This window comes from Pyxicephalus adspersus, chromosome 1 (assembly GCF_032062135.1).
Source record: "Pyxicephalus adspersus chromosome 1, UCB_Pads_2.0, whole genome shotgun sequence".
Lineage (NCBI taxonomy): Eukaryota > Metazoa > Chordata > Amphibia > Anura > Pyxicephalidae > Pyxicephalus > Pyxicephalus adspersus.
In genome coordinates this window covers 9,398,057-9,425,623 of record NC_092858.1, presented here as the reverse complement: position 1 = coordinate 9,425,623, position 27,567 = coordinate 9,398,057, and the positions used below count along the sequence as shown (strand labels likewise).

The 27,567-nt window shown below is 39.8% G+C and overlaps 1 protein-coding gene across 2 annotated transcripts in view; it reads right to left on the bottom strand.

Annotated features, from left to right (window-relative positions):
• MAP6 (microtubule associated protein 6) overlaps nt 1-25,444 on the bottom strand; it is a 34,416-nt gene extending 8,972 nt beyond the window's left edge. Inside the window, exon 1 of one of the 2 annotated variants that reach the window (XM_072401876.1) lies at nt 24,103-25,444. In XM_072401876.1, the coding sequence (XP_072257977.1) occupies nt 24,103-24,866 (764 nt within the window). In that variant the 5' untranslated portion in view covers nt 24,867-25,444. Of the gene's footprint in view, nt 1-19,153; nt 20,358-24,102 lie in introns of those variants that run through there. The other variant, XM_072401883.1, reaches the window with a different exon arrangement.
• Between the last annotated feature and the right edge of the window lie 2,123 nt (nt 25,445-27,567).

The following is a 27,567-nucleotide window of genomic DNA, read 5'->3' as shown; positions in this document are numbered from 1 at the left end:
ATATATATATATATATATATATATATATATATATGTATATATGAACTCTCATCCAAATGTTAGGTCTCAGGTGGCTCTAAAAAAGGATATCATTAATGTCACAGTATACATGAACCTTGTAGAATAATTATGAGCTTCTAGCCTTTTGGCAACAGCAATTTGCCCCATTTCTAATTTAGCGTGACTGTGCCCCTGTGTACAAAGCCAACTTCATAAAGACATGGTTTACCAAGGATTGGAGGAACGTGAGTGGCCTACACAGCCCCTTTTCCCTACTAAACACTGCTGGACTAATTAAGCCTGTGGGCCATTTGGTCCAAAATCAGTTGGATGAAACACCTGACCTCAAAAATGCTTTTTTGGCTTATTGGGCAAATATTCTACAGGCACACTGCAATCTTATGGAAAGAAGAGTGGAGGCTGTAATGGCCAAAAACGAGAAGTAGGGAAAAGACAATTCTGCAATAATGGTCATGGTTGGGAAAGGAATGGCAAACTAATTTAGGCATAGAAGGATACAAGGCTTAGCCTATAATAAAGATATATAGTACATATTATACATATGAATGCAACAATTGTCTCAAAATTATAGCATTCTAATAATTCACATATTTTAAATGAAGAAACGAGAAAAGACAAAGTATTTAAGGTACAGCATGTATTGAAAAAACAATGGTGGATCAAACATAAACAATGGGAAACTTCACAATTGTATACATATGTAAATTATCCTAAATTATTCCCACTGGACAAAATGCAGTGGGGGGAGCAAAAACTAGACAATGATTCCTAAACAAACAGAAATAAAGTATAAGAAGAGGTAAATGTCGTGTTCCGACACGTTTCGCCTATATTGGCTTCTTCAGGGGACTTGTAGACATCAGAGTGCAACTGTGTACAAAAAATAATTTATATGGTTACAGTCTACATACATACATGAAATGAATAAATGAACATGTAATAGCAAGTTAAAGGTAAAATATTGATGATTTTCTAGGGTACATATATACATATATATACCTATTTACTATGAAAAATAGGGAATCATTTAGGATTAGTTTACATATGTACACAATTGTGAAGTATATTATTGTATATGTTTGATCCACCATTGGTTTTAAAATATATATCTGCACCTTAAATACCGTCTTTTCTCGTTTCTTCATTTACCATATCAGGGTGTACAGCAAATTACATATTAGAGGAGGTGAATTGGTGTATTACACTATATTTACACTTGAATTCATATATTTTGATGTAAACCCTAACAGGAAGACATTATGTCTGCCAAAACAACATAAAAAACCACTACCATTTTTGTTGTTTAAGAAAATACTTTTGTCCCATTTTTTAATCCAATTTTTGCATCTCAGTGCTGCTGATCATCTGCAAAATCTGTGTAAGTACTTCATGCCCATATGCATTTTCTCCAGTAGCAGCTGCATGCCATTGTACAGTGTAAGCATCCAACAACAGAAAACGTGGAACAATTTATTTTACGTCCCCAAATTTAAATTTACCCAAGGCGGATACAGACAACCAATAAACCTAGAAAAGGTTTTATTGGAGTGAGAGGAGAGGAGGCTCTTTTGGTTTGTAATCAGTGTGAACAATATCTAAGTTGTTCTTATAGTTACAAGTGCATTGAAATTTCAGTATGAAGGACCAACTAGTAGGCGATGTTCTAAGTTTTTAAAAGGGAGAAATTTAGTTATTCCAACACGTTTCGCAGAAATGTTTCCTCAAGGGATGTAGGAGTTATAGAAATCGGATATTTCGTGGGTTGATGATGAAATGGGTTAGTGCTAGTTATTGTTTTCCTGTGGAGCCGTACCCAAGGTCCGATTTTGCCTAAACCTATTCTTGCCTCATGGTCATTCTGTGGTCATTTCCTAGCTATTCTCTCTTGTTTGCTAGCCTGTAGCTGTATGTTTTGTGAATGGCCAGGAGGCAAAAAGGGAGGCAGAGACACAACAATGGGTGTTAGGACTTTCATGTAGGACTTACATCCGTGTGGCCCACAAGTACAGTACGTATTTTATTAATATAGACAAATGATTTTCTGGGTGCAGAAGGCTACATGAAGGGGTTTGTTTTAGGTTTATTGAAGGTATAAGAAAGTACCAGCTATATACAAGTTAGGTTTATTGGGTCCTGACTTGGAACTTTTTTTTCTAACAAATTACAGATGAAGAACTAGACAATGGTGCATGGAAGGATGTCTGCAACCAAGTGAAACATGTTGGGCATTCTTTGTAGGTTTGGGCTGCATATCTACATAAGGAGTTGGTGAATTAGGCAACATTGATGGCACCCTACTGCTGAGATGTAAAAATGCAAAGCGTAAAGTTCTTATCCACCATGCTAGGGATCTGGTTAGTCCTATCATCATTCTGCAGTATTACAATGACGCCAAAGACATCTATATTCATAATGTGCTTTATATAATAAATTGAAGAACTGAGAATCATGGAAAACACTGGCCTTCAAATGGCCTTCAAATCTCAACATCAGAGAGCCATGTAGATTATTTGTAAAGTCAAAATGAAGTAAGACAGCCAAAGTCTGCATGCAAAGTTCTCATGGATGCCCAAAACAACCTACCACACAAGTACCTACAAAAAATGCACGTGAGTGAACCTCAAGAGCAAAAAACTTTAATTAACACTTTTTTTAATACTTATTCTGAGCTCCAAAGTCAAAGGATCTAAAATTGGCATGGGAAAATGGCTGCTAATATCGAGGCTGATGTGAACACTTACACATAAGAGGAACATACAAGATGAGACAAAATGGAATCAGAATAAAATGTAGATTTACCAGAATAGAAATGTATAGAGGCAAGAGATATGAATCTTGAAAATAGTGATTTACCAAAGCTTGTATCTGCTCTTTGTGAAGGATCAAAGTGACATAAAGGTTCAAGACTAATCTGGACAATTGAACATTATCTCACATAGGATGTTTCCTCTTTCCCATATCTGTGCCCGAGTAATGGCTTCCAGATGAAACTTGTATATATGAACCTGCATAAAGTATTGCCCCTTTATCACAATTTAATATAGTCTATTATGAGCTAATGCAGTGCTATAAATCATATACAAACTCATTCTGAAGTTCTGATATCCTTGGTCTTGCTATCATGCTAGTACATAGGACTTAATACTGACTTGGAACAAGAAGATTTGCTACATGCTCGCTGGAGGTGTATTTGAGAAAGATCCTTTAAAAGATGATAGGCAATGGCAGCCTCCATAGTTAATTAAATTTGGAGCCTTACAATGGAACTGAACCCAGCCAACTCTTGCCTCTTGCCTGCCATCTTGCTTCTCTTTTTCCTCTTCTGCATAGTTGTTGGCCATCTTGATTGGCAGTGCATTGATGACATAATCAATTGGCACCCCGGCACACACAAGGGAAGTCAGGAATTCCAGGTTTTCCTGGCAACTAAAGCTGACACTACGCATTTACAGCCCAGCTTTTTACCAGGCACCTGGTGCTATCGGGCAGGTAAGTTGCATTTTTGCAGAGGGGACATCACCTGTCCCTTTCTCCAATATTGACCCGCCTGATCATACATACCTAAGAGTGAAACTTTAGTTGCACTTTAATATTACTGAGTGAATGGTGCTTGATCTAATACACTTGTCACTTGATCTGTGGTTGTAGGCTTCTCTTTTGGCCATGTATGACCACCAACCAAGAAAGGGACCTTGGATAGGAATATGAAATGTAATAGACAATAAACCACCAAAAATGGATCAAAAAGACAATTAACTATGATAAATTGATACTAAAGCATCTTGGGGTTACACAAAAGCTGCTTCTTCAGGGGGTTGGAGCCTTCTAAAAGTATTGAGGTTAGTATCCAATATCCAATGGCGACTCCAAAAACTGCTTAGTTGACTGTTAAAAGAAGTGGTAGATGTTTATAATGTATATGGTATTTAGAGCACCAGGATATGTTAGAAAAAAACATGGATTGAAGAAGTCATACTATCTCTCAACTGGCCTTCTTCCCTGCCTTCTCTCTACTAAAGGAAGGTCATCAGAAAAGTCTTCTTGGTTGGTCGACTACCTCCATTTTACAAATAAAGTCCATCTTCTATGTTTCAGTATCATTTTAATAAAAACACATTCTATGTCCTTTGCAGCATGAATTCATCCTATTATATTTCTTACAAAAACCTACCATGGACACGCTTACAAGAAGACAGAGCCGGATTAATAATTTATGAAGTGCTAATCTTGACATTTATCCTTTCTTAATATTAGCTCCATGGGTTAGCACTGAATGGATTACATGGTAATACCATGAATAATTCTACACTTCTCCTTCTCGGTTTATGATAATCAGTAACTTTTAACCATGATTTAAAGAAAATGGAAAAAAGGAAATTTAGAGTCAAAGGCATCTGAAGTTATACACAAACTTGAAATCTTCCTGCAAAATCTAACTTTGTCCCATCCTGAAGCATCCTATTTATTTCAACCTTTCTTAAACCAAGTTTTTGGAGGTCAATGAGAAAAAAGCCTCCTAAATTGGTGGCCAGTGGAAAAAATTCCCTCCCTACAGTGGTGGCTGAAAATACCACATTTATGTATACCTATAAACATCATTCGAGTCATGCAGCTGGCTCTACCAAGAGATGTTGATGTTAGGCAGGCATCATCAAATTGGGGGTCAATCAGCCACAGTTCAAGAAATCCCTAGTAAACCTTGCAAGTTCCTTGGCGTTCCATGGAACCCTAGCAGCTTTATTCTGATGGGGGGCTTCACTGAGCATATAGTAGGGTTGAGTGGCTTGTGTGCATGTATTCCGTATAAAAATCAAGATTGGCATTTAAACAGAGTTGCTGGTATTGGATGTAGAATGAAGGTAAGCTGAAACTGAGATGGACTGGTCTGGTAGCACCAATGTAACTGGAAATGCAAATGAAAGCAGCAGTTACCGCAAGAGACTTAAGGCAGAAAATTAGCTTTCCATTCATCACACAACACATCTACCCTCTTATTACATCAGAGATCAATGACACCCATATAAAGACTTACAGCTCACAAACTCATGGTCAAGGGTTATAAAACTAATTTTGTCCTCTGCTACAGTAATCACGGGCGAATTTGCAGCAGCAGCTAGGTGATTGTATTTCCACCAAAAAAGCAACTTGGAAAAATTTAGTTATTAGCTTTGTGGAGAAATACAGCTTTTTGCCATCTCTTATTACGTAAAGATCCATTGAAGAAGATATATAGTCAATGGAAACCCAAGCACTAAGATCTTGTATAAGTTTTAACCTATTCATTTTATTTCAAATGTAATTTATATTCTTTTGTTCAATTTGCAAATTTCATTAAATTGATAAATGGTGATTCTGTTGTGAAGGTCTGTGTTCAGACCCTTCCTTTTATAGGGTGACAATGCTTTGTTTGTTCTCCTGTTGTCTGGTGTGTCTGGCCACATGGGCTTCTGAAGTTCCAAAGGATACTAAAAATGGCCACTTTAATACATTGTATTACTAGTCTACTGTAAGGAAACCCACCTTGAGAATTGTCATGTAACGATCCCTGAAGTGTAACTCAAGAAGTGGTCAAACTTCACTCATGAACCAGTTGTCCTCTCTATCCAAGATGTGACCCTCAATGTTCCTTTTCTTTAAGGTGTAGAAAAACTGTACATTCTGCCCTCCTTTGGTGGGCCCTTCATTTGTTATTATTTTGTTTTGTCTCCTGAATGTTTAGGACTTTGCATTTCTCTCTATAGGAAGTTACATCGCTTGAATTGGGTTCTTTTAGATGTTCTGACTCCGTGTATCGTTGGGCTTGAAGGACATAGAGATGAGATGATAGATGATGATGAATTTCCCAACATTCCAGCTGTATAAAGGTTGATGGTATTACTCCATGTTTTCTACTTTCCTCCAAGATGGTCCCAAGTTTTCTACCCAATGGGATTATCCAACTACTTGTTTGTGGTATGAATTTTACAAGTATAATACTGAACAATGCATACCTTCCAACTTCTCCTAATTTGGAGGTATCGTCCCTCTTCATAACTCCCAACTTCTTCTTTTTTGGAGGTTCTCTTTTTTTAACTCCCAACTGATTTTGAGGGACTGTGCCTCTTTACACCTCCTAACTATTTGTTACTTGGAGGAACTGTCTCTCTTTATATTTATCAACTGTCCCTAATTTGGAGGGTCTGTCCCTCTTCATACCTCCCAATTGACCCTGATTTGGAGATTCTACCCTCTACCTGACTTACAACTGCCTCTGATATGGAGAGACTGTCCCTCTTTCAGATCCAAGTCTCTGTATTCCCAGTTGTCCCACATTTTAGGCGGATATATACTCCAATATAAAATGTATGATATACCTAATACTGACTAATATTTTACACTAAACCCTCATCCAGCCTCTAAATGATTTAATTTGGTATTTTAAATACAAAGAAAATAATAAACCTTTGTTGGAAAAAGCAACTTTTGGTGTGCACAATTAGTTTTTATGATCTGCATAATATAGACGTGGCATGGCGCGTCATCTGCCAACACACTCATGGATCTTTCTTCCCGATCTCCAAAATTATGCAAAAATTCCTAATCATAAAAATCTGCAAATAGAAAAATGGCAATTATAATACATTTTTGATCACAAATTCTTTCTATCCTGCTAGAGACATGTCTGTATATTTGTTCTGGGTCTGTGGTTTAAAAATTAGGGAAGCCACTGGTTGGGCATTACAGCCAGGGAATTAGTATTTTCAGCAATATCATTCTAGGAGCGGAGGTTTTTTTTCTCTTCAAGACACCCAGTCTTGGTGCAGGCTGGGAGAAGTCAGAGCGCTGCATGGAGCAGCTGGGTGTAAAATGACTGCAGCAATCACATAAAGCTATCAAGTTCAATTTCCCTGCACTGCTATTGTAGCGCTGTGAGGTTGGGGGAGAGTGGGGGAAGGTAAAGCAGCTGACACAGATTTTAACCTCCGCCATCATGTGAATGATCACACTCCATCTTCAGAACTGATCTCCTTGCAGACAGCCCCATACACAGACACAATACACCTATAAGAGTTTATTTACTTGCCAAAGGATTTATAATTCAGTCCATCTAGTTTGAGATTTAGACAGTTCTATCACCTAGCACAGCCCTATCTAGCGGGGGAGGAGACCTGATTTTTTTATTGTACAGTTCAGTGACATTTACTGGTCATGCTCCTCCCCCAGCTTGGAACTTGGCAGTGAAGAAGAAGCAGGGGACCAATTGGGTCATCTTGATGTCACTCTGCTCCTTCTTCCTATCAAAACACTGCAGCACAGCTCCTTGGCTCCTTGTGCTGCCTTTTCTACTCTGTAAAACAATGAAAAGGTATGATGGATATCATTTTTTCATACCAGTAAACTTGGGAAATATGGTACCCTGTTTCCCCTATGATAAGGCACTGTCTTATATTTTTTGAAATGCCAAAATATGCCTTAAGTCTTATTTTCAGGGGGATGTCTTATTTTTCCATGAAGAAGACTACAGTACACATTTATTGTTGAAAATCACTCATGATCACTCATGTGTCATTGATTGTCTCCTTCTGATCACTCTGTGCCATTGATTGTCCCCTTCTGATCACTCTGTGCCATTCATTGTCCCCTTCTGATCACTCATGTGCCATTCATTGTCCCCTTCTGATCACTCTGTGCCATTCATTGTCCCCTTCTGATCACTGTGTGCCATTCATTGTCCCCTTCTGTTCAGTGACTCACTTTTTTTTTGGCTTCTACGGCCGGTTAACAGACTCCGTTAGGGCAGGGATCAGCAGCTTGCTTGTCCTTTGGACAAGCAAGGAGGAGTCACACAGAGGCAGGTATCGGTGGGTGACTTATTTGCGGGGGGTGCTTTATTTTTTGAGCAAAAATCGGGGGGGGGTGTCTTATTTGATGGGGATGCCTTATCATCGGGGAAACATGGTATAAGTAAGGGGATGGATGGTTAGTAGGGTTCCTAACATGGACTATTGATAGTAATTTTTCGGGAGCCTAGCCTGGATTAGGTATTTTTAGCATAGAGTGGAGATATAGACAGGACTTTGTAGGCTAGTATTTGATTTTTTTTATATTTATATTATCCAGTGATTGTGATATACAAGAAGCTATTCTCTGTGTTTACATGTTCATAGTTTCACATTTCAAGTATCATATCAACATCAGTTTTTTGGAAAAGGTCTCAAATTCCCAACGCGTTTCGCCCTTAGGCTTCTTCAGGGGAGAGTTGAGATTGGGATCTAACTTGAAACTTGGTTTGATCCAGTTCCAAATTTCAAGTTCGATCTCAATCTCAACCCTACCCTGAAGAAGCCTAGGGGCGAATTGCGTTGGGAATTTGAGACCTTTTCCAATAAACTGATGTTGTTATGATACTTGAAATGTGAAACTATGTACATGTAATCACAGAGAATAGACAAAGGACACAGGAAGGGACAGGAGCCACAGGTGACGTGGGGATCACCGCAGACACAGAGGAACACTGGAACAGCACAAGGAAACCACAGGAACTGAACAGGGAAAGCACTGATCTAAACAGCAGATGTGGAGGAATTGTTCAGCAGTGCTAGGGGGCTGGGCACTAGTGGAGACATGTTGCACGAACGCTGAGTGCTGTGTCTGAGCTAGCTAAATAGCCAGGGATGGTTAAGAGGCTATTTCCTGATTGGCCGGCGGAAGGGTCAATAATGAATAAATCTGGAAGAGCAGGCGCGCCTGGGCTCAGAACTGCCGGCATGCACAGAAAAAAGGTGCCTTTGCTTTAGCAAAGAAGACGTAAGTGTTACCCCTGGAAAGCCCCAAAAACTTAACTCCCATTCCTGGAAAGCAAAGAACTGTATAATTATAAGGGAATGTGGCACCATTCACTAAACCACTACCTTAGATAAAAAGAACAACAGAAGATGGAGGTAAATGTAATTCCAACCCCCTTTTTTTGGAATGTAGCTTTGAGAAGGGGTAGGGACCAGTTAATGCCTTCGGTTTTAATAAAACGTCCCTTTAAAGCAACCCTTGGAGAGGAGATTAATCATTCCTTCCATGGTGGGAGAATGGACTCACGGAGCAATTTATCACTTTCATCAGTCCCGTCATGTACACCAAGCTGTCACCCCGAACAAAGAGCACGATGGGTGGGTGGGGCTTAGACACCAATTATGTCAGTCACCACTGATGTGACACTAATTATATAGCAAGAATTAACGAGGCAGAAAAGAAACTGATGGATTTGTTTTTCTATGGTCTCATTAGGACTTTAGAATTACCAGTCAGTCTGCCTGGGCTAGGATTTACTGCACAGACCTCTATTGTTCAAGGAGGAACTAAAGTATCTACATGGAAATGTGAACAGCTTTGTGTAAATATTCCAATAACGAGGGGCTAATGTTTTCAGACCTTGCAATTATATCTGTACAGAGACAGAGATATTTATTACATACACAGCTCAGCTTCCTGCATTAGTAGCAAAGCTGCTTCTATTCTTAAAGTCCAAATTCAGATTTATATAATATATGAGTAAAGAACGCACCTGTGCCACGTCAATATTGATAAATGATTTTTTTACATTGATTGATGTTTAATCAGACCTTGATTGCTTATTCAAAGTCCACATTTGCTGCATGATGGATAAGAACTTATTTCTTATTTGCATACAATGGCATTTGCCTCTTTGGCCAGAGCTGCAATGGATGCAAAGGCTTAAAAAGAAGGAGCAAATATCAGAGGTCAACCATCTTATTGATATTGTTATTTATAAAGCACCAACATATTCTGCAGAGCTGTACAATAGAAAGAGGGTGCAGATGGCACATTTGTATATATAACAAATACAAACTATAGCAGAGGAGGAGAAGAGGAAGCTAACTAACAGATCTAAGTGGTCGAGGTGCCTGGTATACAATAGGTAATGGATGGCTAAAGCTACATATACAGTTTTACTCATCTAGGGGGGAAATCTGACATGTATACAGTGCCCCCTATGTTGGTCATGACAGATTGATGAATGACTGGTAGGCAGGGTTGTAGTGGGGCAGGCACGGGTGGAAATGCCCTCGCACCCATGCCCTCACTTTTTTTCAGGAATTGGCACGTGTGCCCACTCCTAATTTGTAAAGAATTCTTTGGTGGGTCAGGAGAAGGACCCCGTTCACCGGGCAGAGCTGCGGACCATGGCCCCCGTATGGAATTGCAGGCTCAGGGCAGTGGGCGGGTTGTCACAACTCACCCACACTCCCATCGCAGGCTCAGACCTGCCATAGGATAGTGGGCAGTTCTGGTATCATGATGTCACCCTGGGGGAAGTTTCTTCCCCTTTGAGTGATACATAGGCAGGGGTGTAGTGGAGCGGGCACGTTTACATAACAATGATGCGCATGTATGCTCGCCATGGATAGTACCGTGCCCCCTGTTCTTTTTTTACAACTTCACCCCTGCTGGTCGGGGATGACTACTATGTTCTCCTATAGTAGAAAAGCACAACAGGGTGCAGCTCACTTGTCCTCCTCCTTCCCTTCCCTCTTGAACAGAATGGCGCTATGTGTACATCTTTCGTTCTTTTACCTGTCACTGGAAAGGATTACAAAAAATCTCTGACATCTGTATGGGGTTTGAATGGGAACTAAAGTTCCGCTTTGAAAATTTGTAATCGAGCAGGGCTTTAATGCAGAAAGAGGCAGGTGGTGCCCCTTCTGCATTAATCATTGTTACCTGCCTGATTGCCATTGTAATATGTTACAAAAAGGATGCTGGGGTACCTGGTACATCCCGGCTTCCCCTGTAACTGCTGGGACTGGATGAACTTACATTGTCCAAGCCCAGCCAAAGATGGCCGAGGAGTGAAAGCAGGAAGAAAAGAAGGAAAAAGATGGGGCACCCATGATGGAACAGGGACAGGTGAGTGCAACTGAAAATTGCGAACAGACAGGTAACGTTATTATATTGCAGATAGGACGTTGTATGTTACTTCTGCAATTAGGTGCTTGGTCACAATTTTTTAATTTTTGGGTTTAGTTCTAGTTTGAAGAAGTAGATTTAGGAGAAAACCTAATAGAACCAGAAATGGAATTTCAAGGAACCAACATCACAAATAATGTAAAAAATTGTATGCTTAGGCACTTCAATTTTAACTGCTTCCTCGCACCTTTTTTATTTTTGTCTTTTGAATGTCTCTTTAGCATAATTGGGACAGAATGTCTGCCATGTTTTGTACATGAAACCCCCGGAACATGACATCTCTCCAGCACAATCTGAGATTAGATATGACAGCCTCCAGCTAGGCTGTAAGTAAACTGTCAGATTGTTGCTTTCCTGAAGCCTGGAAACCGACAAGTAGCAGACTGGTTTGTCCTCCAATTTCTCCTTTCACAGTTTTCTCCCTTTATTTTCTGTCTCTGCTTTCTTTGTTCTTGAGGCTCCTCCTTGCTCAGCTTCTCGTACAGCCGCCTCTCCCCTATGACACCATGATCACTACATCGCATGATGTTCATCGGCAGAGCTCCATATCATCACCAACCTTTAAACATAGGTGGTTGGCTGCCAGACCTCTCATCTGTGTCCTATCTGTCCTTCTGTGTCACCCCTCAAGGCTGATTTGGGTTTAGATCTTGAAGAAATAAAGGGGGAATGACAAGTTGAGGAGAGTTAAGTTAGCAATACATCAATTGACTATCATTTGATCAAATTTTTAATTTAATTTTCATGTTGACCATTGATTGAATACCAGTCAATCGTATTAACTTTAATTTGATCGACTTTATATATATATATAAATGTTGGCACTCGGAGAAAATTGATCAATTGTCTGATATTACTTAACTTTGATCAACTTTGATATAAATATTGGTCACCAAGAGAAAATTGATCTGTTGCATGAATTGACTTAACTTTGATCAACTTTGATCGGCTTTTAATTAGGTTGACTTTTAATGACTATATAAATGTTGGTGCTGGAAGAAAAGTGATCAGTCGTATAAATGAACTTTTTATTGGGTCATCTTCCAATACAACTGACTTCCATATAAATGTGGACCATCAACTGAAAATCATCCATTGGTAGCACCTCACACTCCACAATTGATTTTTTAATATTAATTCTTTGTAATCAATAAAAATGCAAATCACTATGCTTTGAGTTGGTCAATAGTAAAGATAAGCGTATGTGCTAATGCACCAAAATTGGAGCAGATATTGATCAAGAAGTCTCAGAAACTGTCTGATACTCAATAGAAAGTTGACCAACAGAGGTTTTTCTGATACTGGCTTTGATATCAATTTTGTTTTGTTAATCAAGTTCAGAAGTGAAGAACTGATTTGTGATCAGTTCTATAAGATGATAGAATGGCTTTGAAACCTGAAAATCAACCCATATTTGCCCATTCTTGGAGGGACCTTTTTGTGCCGGTATTTCTGGGGAGTCATACCTTATTCAGGGTTATTACCTAGTTGGTATTTTGACTGCCTGGCCAGTAAGTCGGACCAATATTATAACTATAAATAAAGTTCTTTCTAGAAGTTCTGATGTAGTTCCTGCACCAGAAGCACACAGTGACCATTGGCCTAACTCAAAGGGTCTGAATTATTAAAGCTCTCTAAGACTGGAGAAGATAGGCTATAATGGGAGAACCTGAGTGATCCCACAAACATCTTACAAATCATTTGCTATTGGCTGTGAAACGTTTTTAATCTTGGGCCAGGTTTGCTGGATCACCCAGGTTCTCCCATGATAACCTATCTGCTCCAGTCTTGGAGGTTTTTTTTTTTAAAAATCATTCCAACTGTATGCATGAGCTTCAGAACTCATCAATATTTCACCCATAGCTCAGCCACCCATGGAGATGCATAAGCAGCCACAGACTGAATATTATACCAAACGTTCGGTATGCCATGCACAACAATCCCGGTCTATTGGAGGATTTTCATGTCTCAACCTCTGATGGCTCATTTCAATCCATCATAGCAGATTTCTTGTGCACTAATTGTAATGCTCCTGATGTGAATGGGACCTGAGAATGTGGATTCCTCTTCACTTTCTGTCCCGGTGTTATATTGGTCACTAGGAAAAATAGGTTGAATCTCTCCTGCAGGGACACAGAAAGCAATATTACACTAATAGAGGTTCTAATCTGTATTTGGTGTTAAATAGACTTTAAATCAGAGCTGAATTGAAAGTGAAGATTTGCTGAAATTTCCTGAAATTGTGCCTGGATAATAACATGCCTGATAAATGCTATTTTTTGGTTTCCTCCTTAAAAAATACTTCCTGTATTTGGGGTGCCTAGGAACTCCTAGTGTAGTGTAACCTCATAGCTGTATATCTTCAGAGTGTGATCTCAGACACTGCTACCTATGAATACTATCCTCAGGAGATTTGGGATGAGATTTGGTGGTGTCACTCCCGTTCTCCTTGCTGGAGGCTATGACATGAGGAAGCAAAGCCCTTCACATACCAAGCTGGCCTCCTCCATATAAAGACATGGTGCTTAATGTATAACAAGGCATGGGAAGACAGTAATGGGACAATCATCATCTGCAAGGAGACCACAGGCACTGCTGGTGATCTTTTTTTGGGGCACAGCTGCCATTGTACCCCTATATACAGCAAACTCCACTATACCATATACCTCTGTCATGTTCCACTGCTTATAATTTATCAACAACATCATCAATTGGAAATGCGAAGATAATTTATGTATTTGATAAGCTCAGATTTATGCCATGTTACAGCTGTGCAGGGCAACATGTTGGTATGCGGCAGAGGCATTTATTCAAAATGGCACCCAAATGCACGAGGTCCAGCACACCACAACACCCTGTAATGGACCACCATGTACTATGGTGTGCTGCATTGCTGCAGAAAGAACATGCACTTTTTTGTGCATTTTGCTATATTAGACAGTTTTGGATTATTATAAGAAATGAACATGAATACGCATATTGGATATAAGACATCTGAGCTGATGGCCATCTACCTCTGTACAGCCATTGCAGGAATAAAGCCTTATAGAGCAAAGTAGATTCTTTATAATTCACCATGCAAAATATACCTGTTTGTCCTCCCAGAAATTGGGTAAGTTTATAAATTCCCATTCTTTCCACCTGTGCTTATCAGTTACATTGTTTCCAGCTTTCTCTGCGGTTTATAGAACTCCACCAACAATGCTAAAGATGAAGTGAGAGAAGTAGTATGTAGTTCCAGGAATGACAAAGCAGCTATAGATGGAATACAGTAAGTGAGTGTTTTCACCCTGGATCAGGATTTGTGTTACTGGCAGCTAAAATAACACAAAAAATAAAAGCTAGATGAAAAATAAAACTAAAGCAGCAAGGGGTAAGGTGCAATGTATTACATTTGTTACATATGTTTGTATATGCAATCAGTAAGCATTCAGCTGTTAATTTCTGCATTGGCACCATACACCCTGGCTGGCATCTGCAGGGCAGAAATGTTAAGCAGGGCAAAGTTATTTTCCGCATCACCTGCCCTACATTGAAAGTAACAAAGCCGCAGCGGGTGATGTTTCACTCCAGAAGGAATGCAGGAAACAAATAAATGAGAATCAATGTGTCCCTCCATGAACCAGCTTCCCAAAAATTAGTGACTGAACTGACAAAATGCAACCTCAACAACATTCTGTCCAAGCAGTGTATCTCACAGATGTTGGTTGTGCCCAAAACCTGGATCTCCATCCATTATATATGTGGTTTTGCTGCAGTGTAATTGGGTCAGGTGGGGGCTGCAAACCTGGTTAAAAATAGTAGTTTATGTACAAGAAATAAATGAGACCATGCTCCACCTGTACGGGAAATATTGTCTTTATATATCAGATAATTTATAAATATTGTGAAAAAGTGAACTCCAGGCAAAAAAATTCAGAGGAAATACTTACAAGAGGACCTTTTACCTGCCAGGTTGCTTGGATTTTTTTGTCCATGCTGAGAATTGCACAGTGCTGTCTGGCTGGACAGGAGACCTAAATTTGCTGTGATGCAGTAAAGTAACATGTACAGGTCTTGTCCTTCCCCTAGCCACACCCAGTTCTCTGACTGGTTAATAAAAAGAGAAGCAGCGTATCACTCTGTCTATCTTTGCACTGTCCCAGCCACTGCTGCTTTTTCTTGGTGTGAATGCTATTTGCTTGGCTGCAAGGTTGATCCTTTGACTTCAGCTTAGTTAAAAAATGGATATACAGATATGAAACCCTTACTTTTCTCCATCTTTTATTTTTAGAAACTCCTATTTCAGTATACACAGACAAAACCAGGATGGTGGCTTTTGTTAGAAGGTGCATGGACACAACAGTCCTGTGTTTCTCGAATAACAGGTGCACTTTAATTTTCAACTTCTATGGATGGAACGATGAATGCGATTTCATGTCTTGCTCCATCCATGTGTCCTTTCAGCACTCTGCATTTCTGCTGATATCAGCAGCTTCTGTTTATGCATTTTCCCTATCCACCTCCTCTGCTGACCCATCACTGCTCAGGGAAGGAGGAGAAGATGTGAGGACAGCAACCTTTAGCTGCTGACCTTAGAAGGGAGCCAGAATGCTTGCCAATTGGGATTTATACTGGACCCATCACCCTGGCCTGTCAACTACTGGCCCCCTGTCTGTCTTTGGGAATCTCCATAACTGTGAAGGTCAATGGGGTGAACATTACACTCCGGATACCCAAAATGACATTTGGCCACCATATACCTAGTTTTTATTATTATTATTATTATTAATATTTATAAACAGGATTTATATAGCACAAACAAATTACACAGCTCTGTACATTAAATAGTTTTAGGGCCTGGGAACTCTATAGTGGTTCGTGTAAAGACTCTGCATATTGGAGAAGCTTTTTCACCTGAAAAATTCACCCAAGTCCACGCAATGAACACATATTGCAACAAGCATGCAGCACATGCCTCAAGGAGGGACAATTTCCTTTTATGACCTTTTATTGCTCCTAAGGTGCAAATGTCTTGGTCAACATTAAAGACAATCTGTCACTTTGGTCATTTAGTATCAGGTTCACCTTCTATCCCAATTATACTCACCCACCCTCTGTGATGCAAAAGCACATTCCTGGATCATCATTAACGACCATAACTGGATAAAATACAGAAGCCCCAATAAGTCTTTTCCTCTTGTGAGCGCCTCAAGGCGTCATTTTAGATTTTGCCTAGGGGGAAACTTTCGATAATCTGCTCTCAGTTAAGCACCAGTAATCGGGTTTTCTTAGCTGCCACCCTGGGGCAGGAGGGATTTACTGCCAGCTCTGTCTTATCATCATATTCTATATTGTTATAGAATAAATGTTATTATTTTAAAAATTTAATTATGGAAGATTTATTTAAGCATGGACACAGGAGGACAGAAGATAATGCTGCCACAACCCAATAATCTCCGAGCACCATTGGTGGCAGAGCTCTATACCCATAAAGGGCATGGACAAGCATATTTATGCCAATGGGTAAGGGGAGAAGGTGTTGCAGGTAGATAAAGCTGGCACTGCTAATCTTAGGATGGTGACAGTAGAGTTTCTATCCAGTGGTGGACATAGCCAACAATGACCCGTGTGCTAAACTGACTTGTTCAATCCAACCATTTTGGCTGAGGATGATCTGGGGTCCTCATGCAGCTGCACACTTTGCACCTCCCTATGTCCGCCCTTGCTTCCAACCATTGCTATATCACTTGCAATAAATTAATACCTAAACTATGTATTCTTCTGTTTGTCTAGAGTTCCACATGACAACTACAGTACACGTAACATGCATGCACTAATTCATTCAGCCCACCATACCATACATGTATTGTCGTGTGATGCATTAAAAAAAATCATGTTCACTTTTCCAAGGGTGCACTGTCGGCACTGTCACATATGATTGCATGGTAATGGGATTCATGGATGAACCACTGCATTAAATGAAATATTTATTACATCTGGACTGAAGCAAAGCTCTAATGTGCTTTCAGTAGGTCCGTGCATTGAGCTGTAAAGTGGACCTGAAAGTAATTTGTGATGTGACTTTATAAGCTTGCAGAACTGGACTATTACTAAGGCTTCCAATACACAGATTCCTCCCAATAATGATGGCCTGAGAGACATCTAACCAACCAGTGTATCACCAGGACATGCCAACCTTTGTGGTACATCTTTGCTTTTAGACTAAACTACTATTTTCATCCATGAAGGATATGTCAACTATATCAGCAAAATCTTATATATACATGTTATTATAATTTCTAAAGGCACTTTCCATAACCTTTGATGGTCCCACCACTATAGTATAGGCACTTCCAGTTATGGGGTGACAATGCTATGGTCTACCAGCTATACCATTGTCACCTTATCATAAAGGTTTTTAAAATAGACCACCAATAGCCATTGGAGTATATATTACACAAGCATGGTCCACCATCTGGAAACCAACCATGAGAACTGTCATACAACCATCACCAAACAAAAACATGGCAATTAAACTTTTTTATGATCCACAGTACTTGAGCAAACTAAATTCCAATCATTTAGGGTTTGCAGCTACTTTACCATCTTCAAAAGGAAAAGAAAGAAACAGTGACCAGAGATTTTGGTTTATCAGGTTCATCAAAGGTCCTATTTTCCAAGGTTGATCTAAACAGTCCCATTCTTGCCCCAAGCCTTGTGCCAAAGAAGAAGTTTATAATATGGACCCCATAGTGTTTTATATACATGAAACCTTCAAGCTATCATTTTTATTTGATTTATATTTATATTTGATTTTTTTTAACGTAAACAGGGATTAAGCTAACAAATTATGTTTGATCATTAATGTTTAAGCATCCCAAATCATACACTGCAAAACTATTGCCATCTTTCCTTGGATTAAATATATTTTAGTTCCATAAATTATTTACAGATTCCTGGTCAATCAATGGAAGGTTGTCATCATTCTTTCACACACTCTCACTCATATCAAGGACCAAATGTTGGTTGAAGTTGCCTAAAAACTGCACCATGTACAGCCAACTTAAGTTACCTGGAGATCCTTTGGTCTTTAGCCTATTAGAAGAGACTCAATGGTTCCTTGCTATTAATGCAATGCATACGTTTACATGCGGAAACACGTGTTATTGCAATGAACATGAAATGGTTTCAAATGGCACCCCAAATGCACTTTACAAGCATACTACAGTACAAAGCATGTGCAGCATGCACAATTTTTCTGCATGTAGTAGTGCCATGGGCAGCCTTTTAAAGGACTAGGTTACCTTAATGCAACACATGCCATTCCAAAAAGCTATAGTAGGCACTCAGCCAAAGATATTGAGGAAAATTAATGCTTAGCCATTGTGTAGCACTATAAAGCAAGAAGCAAAGTCTGCATATGCAACATACTATTATGCTATCCCCAGGCACATATGCTTTTACCAGCAATATATAGAAACAACTATGAACACATACTGAAACATGCAACATTTAAAAAAAAAATCAATGGGCTGGTAACACACAAGTGGTGATGCACTAGAACACAAACCACCAGTCTGAATGTCCATTTAAGTTTGTGTTGTAAGCATTCACTATAAGCAAATACAACAGCTGCATGTAATATGTCATTAAAAAGAGAATCTTGAGTTAAAATGACCCTTTTGGAAATAAAACTAGTTGACTTTACTGCAACTATCGTCACATTCACAGCTACAGCCAATAAATAACAGTTTTAGCTTTTTTAAAGCCAGAAGCAACAAGCAAAGTAAGTTGGCCAATCAGAAATAAGCTTTCATTCATCTGATTACCCTAGAATGGTGACAGCTGATTTCTGATTGGCTTAAAAAAAATTACCGCATATCAATATTAAATAGATATTGCAATTACACACTCAAGAAGACCTGAAAACCTCCTAACTTTTGATGCGAAAATATTTTTCAGCATTTTACTAAATCTTCACATCTTTCAATATACATTAATGCTTTTTTCAGTCTTTAACCCCTACAAGTCCCAGTTGGGTCTTAGATCTACTGCAAAACATTTATGTATGGTCACACTTTGCTACCTGTTGGTGGTTTTCTCTTTGCTTTCCAGCAATCAGCTGTTGTTACAATACAACTGCATCTCCCTAAATCAGCTCCTATGGTCTATAAAGAGTCAACTTTACCTGTATGAGGAGCGGGCTCCGCTCTCCCCTTCCCCTTGAGTTATCTCCTTGATAGGTGGTTTGGCCAACAGCTCCCGATGTTGGATGACTTTGCTTTCCTGCACCACAGACACCAAAATCTCTGGGGTGACGTTATATGCAATCGCCACCCTTCCTTTCATCAACCTGTGCTCGGCGCTTTCCCTGGGGTCAGGATCACTGATCCTTTTCTCCAAGGGTGGCAAAATGGAGCCCATGGCATCTGTTTTCCTTTTTTCTGGAACATTAGGATGAATTTGCATGGAGGGGCTAGGAGGGATGGGCTTTGGAATCCAAGGATGATCACCTTGGCGAGGGATCGGCCAAGATCGATAATCTTTCTTGTACTGGGTCTCCCTTTCCAAAGGGGCTTCGGAAGGTTGGTACTCGCTTCGAGGTTTGCAGCTCGGCTCGGGGGTGGATTTCCAGGGTTTGTAGTCCTGCCTCATAACGGAGCCCCTCGAAGACAACTCTTTCGATGACCTAGACTGTCCCCCGTAGTATGGCTGTGTTTCTATGGCAGCAGACCCAGGGCGTGGTAACGACTGAGAACCGTCTGTTACCTCCGAATATTTCGAGAACATTAAAGGCACGGCGATGTCCCCCTTGTCTTGCTTATTGCCAAAACGAGCGATGCAGCATGCCCTGGTCACGCAAGGCCAGGCCATCTTCACCAACCTTGAGTTGAACCTTCCAGGTGTGGCACGGTGAGCTCCTTTTTTTTTTTTTGCACCCCTCAAAAATGCAGCTGTGATCGGTTAGCAAATATCAGCAACAATTCCTTTCCGATAGAAAAAAAAATTGGACGCTGGCTCCCTTGCAAGTGCAAGCAATTTTCTCCTCTCCGATTAAGTGGCTTGCATAGACACGGTAGGGTTGGATCAGGTGAGTCTTCTGATGGAACTAGTTCTCTCATGCCTCATATCTGGTAACCCGGCTAATTTTTAATTCTGCAGCCAGAGATGAGCGGCCATAGTCAGAAGGAATACGGTGAACATCTCTAAAAGGAAGGACCCCACCCACCTTGCTCTCTGCATCCCCAGATGCCAAGTCGGAGAAGGAAGGAGGAGGTTGGGGAGGAGGAGGATTTGATGCTGGCAAAAAGATCTCCACTATGCAGCACCTAAAATGTAATAGTACGGGAGGGGAGGGAAGGACTCCGATACGTTTAACCCTCAACGCCCAGGTTACATCTTTCCACCGCTAGCCAATCGTGTACCGGCTTTGCACTGCAGCAGGCGACAAATCTCAGCTGTGCCAGCCATAGCGTATAAGATTCATGTATGAGAATCTCCTCTCGATGGATAATGACAGCTGGTTTACAGCTTGCATATTAACTAGCTGCTGCTTGGTTAGTCCTTTTCAGCTTTTCAATCCAATGCAATTTTTTTATTTCAACCCCAACCCTACCAATTCAATTATAAAGACAGCATCAGATGTAGCTAATATTGTCAGAGAAGATGTACATCCAAAGCTTATGGTGTTTGATGACTTGGTTGGGTATTGTTTCAATGCAATAAATCATAAAGCTTGATGATTCAGATCAGCACCGCAGCCATGGACAGTTCCAATCTGCAGCAAAAAGTCTAAAAAAGCCAAAGCACAATATGATGTGCCATAAACCATAGTAACCCATCACCAGTCTTTGTTCTGACCGTGCTGAGCATTTATTTAATTAATATGGAGACTATTACTGGAAGGAGCAACGATGATATCTGACGTGCAATGCCTAGCAACCGAATGGTGGAAGGTGAACTGTACGGCTCAGGGAAATGTGCACATTGGTTTACTATGCTTTTAATAAAAAACGACCACATTTATCAATCATCATTCTAATAATTTCTGGTGTCCCTTTAGCAAAAGAAGATATAAAGCTAAAACAGGTCAACCGCACATAGAACGTGCGGCAAAGGTGAACTTGGACGACAGAGGGCGATCGAGCATGGAGATAGGGATCAAGGCCGATACATCTTTATATTTTCTTTTGCTAAAGGGTCACAAAAAATAATTAGAATGATGACTGATAAATGTGGTTGTTCTTTATCAAAAGCATAGTAAAACAATGTGCACATTTCCCGGAGCACATTTCACCTTCCACCATTCGGTTGCTAGGCATTGCACGTCAGATATCATCAAAGCTCTTTTGTAAATGGCAAAAGCCATCATGGCTGGCCTATGTATCATTATCCATATGCACAATACTGGGGAGACCAAGAATTTCCAATAAGGATTGGCAAATCCAGATGTTGCATGGAGTGGCCATGGATGATGACACTTTGCGCTCATATAAGCAGACAATGACCAGATGACCATCGTCGATATTAATAAATACTTAATACACCCGCAGATTCTGTATTTATATATCAATCCTTAGGTTGTTTTTACTCTGTATCATTTACTATTTTCATTCACATTAATAATTCATATGATTGGTATAAAGGGCTCATTCATTGCATTCTTTGCACACAATACTGTAGTAGACTGTAACGAAAAGCATTATCAATCATTATTCAAGGCCCTGGGATCTACACAAGGCTTTCCATGCACATCACTCATGAGATCCCATGAACTTTCTATATGATATAATTATATTTCAAGGAATATTATTCAAGCTTATGGCAAAGCTGTCACGGTGATGTACTGCGATGTGCACCAATGACGCCAATGGCTATTAGTCAGCTGAAGTTTTCTAAATATAAGCCGAGTGTTAAATGGTAAAGGCTTGCAGCACCAGTAACCTAGGCTCACTTTCCTCCAGTATGGGGTTTACATTTCTTTCCTAGAATTGTTTGTCTTTCTATATGGCAAGGAACTGCTGACAAAAGCTGGACCAGAAAGCATGTAAATGTATTATTGTGGTAGGTACAATGAACAACATTCACAGGGACAGATGGGAATTGTTCAGCACCCTTTGTAAGGCACTGCACATTATAATGCCACTGGATGAACAATTTAAAGTAAATTAAACTTTGTCTTTTTATTCTTATTGATTATTATTAGATTATTCCTTACCATGCATTTCCATTGACATAAATCTTACCAATTAGGGCAATTCATATACTATTTTAAATACCACATTATTTTATTTTGTATTAATTATATTGTATGCATTATTTGGTTTTGTAAATTATTATAAATTATATTCAATAATAAATACAAATTTGTTTATAAAACAGTGAACCTGACATTGGAGAGAAAAAGAACATTTGAGCTTCTTTCTGTTCTTCTCATTACTGCCATTGAGAATCAATTACTACCACTGAAACATATAAAAGATTCTGCACCAGGGAATGTTAGATTACCTCCTTTATAAATAGACCCATAATAATAAATGTAATCATTCTACCAATGGTGAATTATATCTATTTTTTTATGATGCATTAATATTTTTCCAACTGTACCCTCGGGGTGTAGTTTTGCTTTGATAATAGCAAAATCAAACAGTCATAATGAAAATAATTTTCATAAAGCAAATGCAAAGGTAGTTTGCAGCAAGTAAAGGGAATACTTTATGCTCTGGTATTATTATTATTATTTGGTTTTATTATTATATACCTGTATTTGTAAGCTAATTAAAACTATTTGCAAACAAATCCCAAATGGCAAACTTTTTTTCCCAGCAATTTACTAGTACACGTTAATTTATATTAAAAATATATTGGGAAGGTTTAATAAAAATGGTGCTTTTCCAGTACAACCTGGGTTTGTTTATATTTTGTAGTCTGCAGAATTAAAATGGCGTTTGTAATTTGATTGGTTGTCATGAGCCACACCTACAGCATTGGGGTTTTCTAACTCAACCACCTAGTTATTTGGAAATACATGATGATAAAGCACAAACATCACCATGATGGATTTTTCAAGCTCTTCCTTTTTTTTTTTTAATATATTATGAATTTTAGTGCCATTTAACTCTATGTTGACCACATCAGAAATGTCATATTGCATACAGCAGGTACAGACCTATACGCTGCCTATTCAGCTTCTGCAGAAGCAGATTAGAAAATAGCTCAAAGGTTCTGTTCCTCTCTATACAATAAGTTATAGCAATGGCATGTTTGGAATATATACAAATAGTTAAATCAGAAATTTTATTATAGCATTAAAATAGTGTTAAAATCATCTATTGCACCCCAATGTTCTTGTTTTTAAATGGCAATAAAATGTATTACCATAGGTGTAATACGGTGCAAATTTAATTGTTATATAATGATGCCAATTCTTATCATGGGGTTGGATGACATAGCAAGAAAGTTTAAAGGGCCATGCAAACTTTGCTGGGGGGTGGGGGGTAGCTTTAAAGAATTGGACCCACTGCTTGGCTTTTTTCCCCAATAGAAAAAAAACGAAATACTAATTAAATGAACTTTAAGGGCAACAAGTGAGATAGGAAGATAAACTGCTGAGGCAAGCAAAAGGTGATGTGGTTCCTCCTTTGTAAGCTTGTACTTTAAATTATTATACTGCACCAATGCAAAAAGCTTAAAGCAATTCTGAGTTTACAAAAATCAACAGATAAAGTTTGGAAGGAAGGACACTTTTTATAAATTATCGGTGGCTCGTTTGCAAGAATGAGTTAACTTGGCTCATGCAATGACATTAATTTGATGTATCGTCTAGCAGCAAGGCATAACAACCAATCAGATCGCTTTGATTATTTTACTGTTCTCTACAAACATTGAGGCCTCATTGGTTTTAGCAACAGTTCATGTAAACTGATTGTAAAGCTTTACTGGTTTGTCACCAAATATCATAGGCAGTCAGCAATAACCTTAGATATTATAATAATATTGGTGATAATAGTCAAGATTTGGGGTTATTGTATGGGAAAAGTAATGTATTGTGTGAATTGTTGGATAATTTCCTGTGCAAAAGTTTTTAAATTCCTCCCAGATGACAATAAAAAAGTCACAGATAGAATTCTCACTGACCTGTATGAGGAGCCACCTTCTTCTTTGATTTGTCTGTTGAGTATATCAGCTGCGTCCCTAGATCTCAAACCTTCCATGGACCACCTTCCAGAAGGAGACATCTCCCTGGTAACCTTCTCTTTGGTCTCCTTAGAAGTAGACTTTATGTCGGCCGCACTGCTAAAAGTGACGGAAGTCTTGACTTTCGGCACCACTGGTTCTGTAGAATCCACTTGAGCTGGCCCTTCTGGGTTCTTCTCTGGTAAGGCTACTGGTGGTTTCTTCCTCTTGGCCTCGCTGGAGGCTGTTGGGGCAGTAAGACCTGGAGAGGGTTTTGGAATCCAAGGATGGTCACCACGTCGGGGAATAGGCCAGGCCTTGAAATCTTTCTGGTACTGAGTCTCCTGTTTGAAAGGAGTTTCGGACGGCTGGTAATCATTTTTGGGTTTGCAGCTTGCCTCCGGCTTGACGTTCCAGGCTATGTAGTCCTGACGCATAACAGAGCCTGAAGGCTCCTTGGCCTTGGCAGGCCCGGACTGGTGGGTTATGTCTCTACTGGGCCAAGACTGGGCTCCATGATCTGATTCAATGCCTGCCGGCAGTACCTCGATAGCGGTTGAACTAGAGCGGGCTTGCGGCTGTTGGAGGTGAGCATGATACTGCTGACCCCCTTCGGTGACCTCGGAGTATTTGGTAAAAACCAACGGCACCGCAATATCCCCTTTATCCAGCTGATTCCAGAACCGAGCAATGCAGCACGCCCTGGTAATACAGGGCCATGCCATGGTCTCCACCCTGGCAGAAGCGTGGAAATCCTCGCTAATTAGTAAAAGGTGTTGCTATAACGAGCAGACCTCACTCTACCCCTCCACCCACTCTCCACAATGCACAACACAGAATGTAAGAATAGTGACACCAATCCTAAATGGCAATTCCCAGTGTTTCCTTTCCAGAAGCCACAGTTTCTTCACCAAAAACGCGACAACTCCCAAAAGCTTGGCTATTTTTCTCTAAGTCATGGTGCAGTTGCCTCCAGTGCGTCCTTTCGCAGCCTCCTCCCTTCTGTAACGTGACTACAAGGACCCCCACCGTAGACCAAGAAGGAAATAACGGAATTCGATGGCTTTTCCTTGGGTTCTCAGCGATGGAAAGGCCCTTGGAGGTGCCTTTAGGCCATGGTGCACAAGGAGGCCAAAACCTTGTGGAGACCGTCCGGCACTGATAAGCTGACTGATCTTCCGCTTGCAAATCCTGGCACTAGCAGCCTGCCACAATCAGGAGGCAGTGGGGCATCATCTCTGCAGGAAGTGGCCCCACCTACTCTCCTCTCTTTCTGCATCCCTAGATGCTGCTGATGAGAGGAGGGAGGGAGGATGAAGGAGGATGGATGGATGCAAAGGAGGGAGAGGGTCTTGCAATGAATGGGTAGCTGGCTTCTGCTATTAACCATTCATTGTCTGCTGGGGGTCAGACAGAGCCCAGATGGATTAAATTACACTTTTTGTCACCTGTCACTTAGCACAGGCTCAGCTGCGGGTTATCTTTGGGTGAGGGCTCTGGAGCATGAATAATTGATGCTTTATTCTTCAACATCACAAGATCCCCTGGGTCCTGACCATCCTGCACATTACACAAATCTTCTAATCCATGTGCCGTTTGCAAGGGGTAGATAATAATAAAACAGTATTTATATAGCGCCAACATACTACGCAGCGCTGTATATATGATTGACATGGCACAGGAGGAGGGGAGGACCCTGCTAAGAAGAGCTTACAATCTAAATATGAATTTAATATATTACGTATACTGTAATCCATGGATAAAAAAAAAATATGACTGCAAAATGATTTCACCTATAATCTGATATTTTATTGTTTGAAGTGCAGATTTACCGTTAGGTCATTATTTCACAAGCCAACGTTGTGCATTCATATCAGTTTTTCAAATTTTATTGATTGTTTACTGAACTATGCAACAAAAAACAAAAACCCGTAAAAGGTGTCTCTCAACAAATTAAGCATGGATATATCTGCCAACCTCGAATTGTAGAAACATAAGTAAATAAATAAAGATAAGACTTTTCTATAGTTACTTACTTATGTTTACTGAACTAAACAATATTTTCCTGTTATTTTTAAATTAATTTTATAATCAATGCTGTGAAAACAAGAGACAGGGATAAAAATAGTAACAGAAAATGATATAGATTTCCTGGATGACATCTGAATATCAAAGAGATTGGTTTCTCAAATGATTGGATCAATAGGTATGCAGCACGTTTTAAAGTGGCAGGGTGTAAAGTTATATGGTACGATGAAATAAAAAGAGATGTCAATCCGAAATGAATTGGGTTTTGTTTGCTACAGCACTGGGTATTAAAAATGTTTTTTTTTAATACTAGTTTTTATCTTTTTTTGCTCTATTGTGCTATGAATCTCCTGCAGTAATATCTGCATTGGGCATGCACTCCAATGGTGCCCGTGTGCCATTTCTCAGGAAAGGATTCCTAATGGTGGACAGTGCCCAGGGTTGGACTGGCACACAAGAGGACTGGAAAAAAAAACTTCTCCAGTCATATGATATTATTTTTTTTTTTTATGGAACATAAAGCTTTACAAAGCAACCCACTAAGCTAAGAAAGCTATCCGTTCCAGTAGACCCTTCTTCTGGTGGAACCTGGGTCCCCAGTCCAATCCTGACTGTTTATGTGTTTTGAAAAGATTATTTCTAGTGCCCGTTTGAAGAATGACAATGCAAAAGCCCAAACAAAGTGAATGAGAGATATCCAGTACCAGAAAGTGTCGGTGGTGGACACAGCCATTGGTGGCCCCTGTGCAGAACTGGGGGCTTCTTGAGGGTGAGGCATCACCTCCCTTGTCTAGACAAAGGTAGGCAAATAATAAGGGTTCATACTTTGAAAAAAGTGCTTATTTAAAAGATTAAAAACAACATTAACATTCTATTTCCTGCAGCATCGTTGCTGTCTCCTGAGAAAATGACTCCAGAAGCCACAAGAATACTTTGTACTTTTCAAACCAATTAGCAGATATTGTAATGATTTTAACATTTGTGTCACTGGCTAACTGCTTTGCTGAACTGAGCTCTAAGGCTTGCCCTGTTTTAATGCAATTCTTATTATGTATTCTTCTAAACTGCCAGTAGGCGGAGCTCTGGTCTACTTTTTATTGAAACGGTGAATAAAGCGTACCTGAACTCATTTCACTTTTCGTAAAAAGGTAGACAACCCTTTTATATTTTTTAAGCAGCATCGCCCCCTAAGGCGATCGAGAATGACTGGGAGCGCAAAGCCTCCCGGGAGACCTACGTCTGGGTGCTCCTTCTGCTCATGCCTGAGCATCTCAGGCATGCTCAGAAGGAGCCATTTTGTGAAAGGAGAAAAATTTGCTAATCTCACGCATGTGCAGTGAGATTGTCAAGTTTTTTTTCCAACCTACGTCACCCGATCTTGCACTTGCGTTGGGTGAC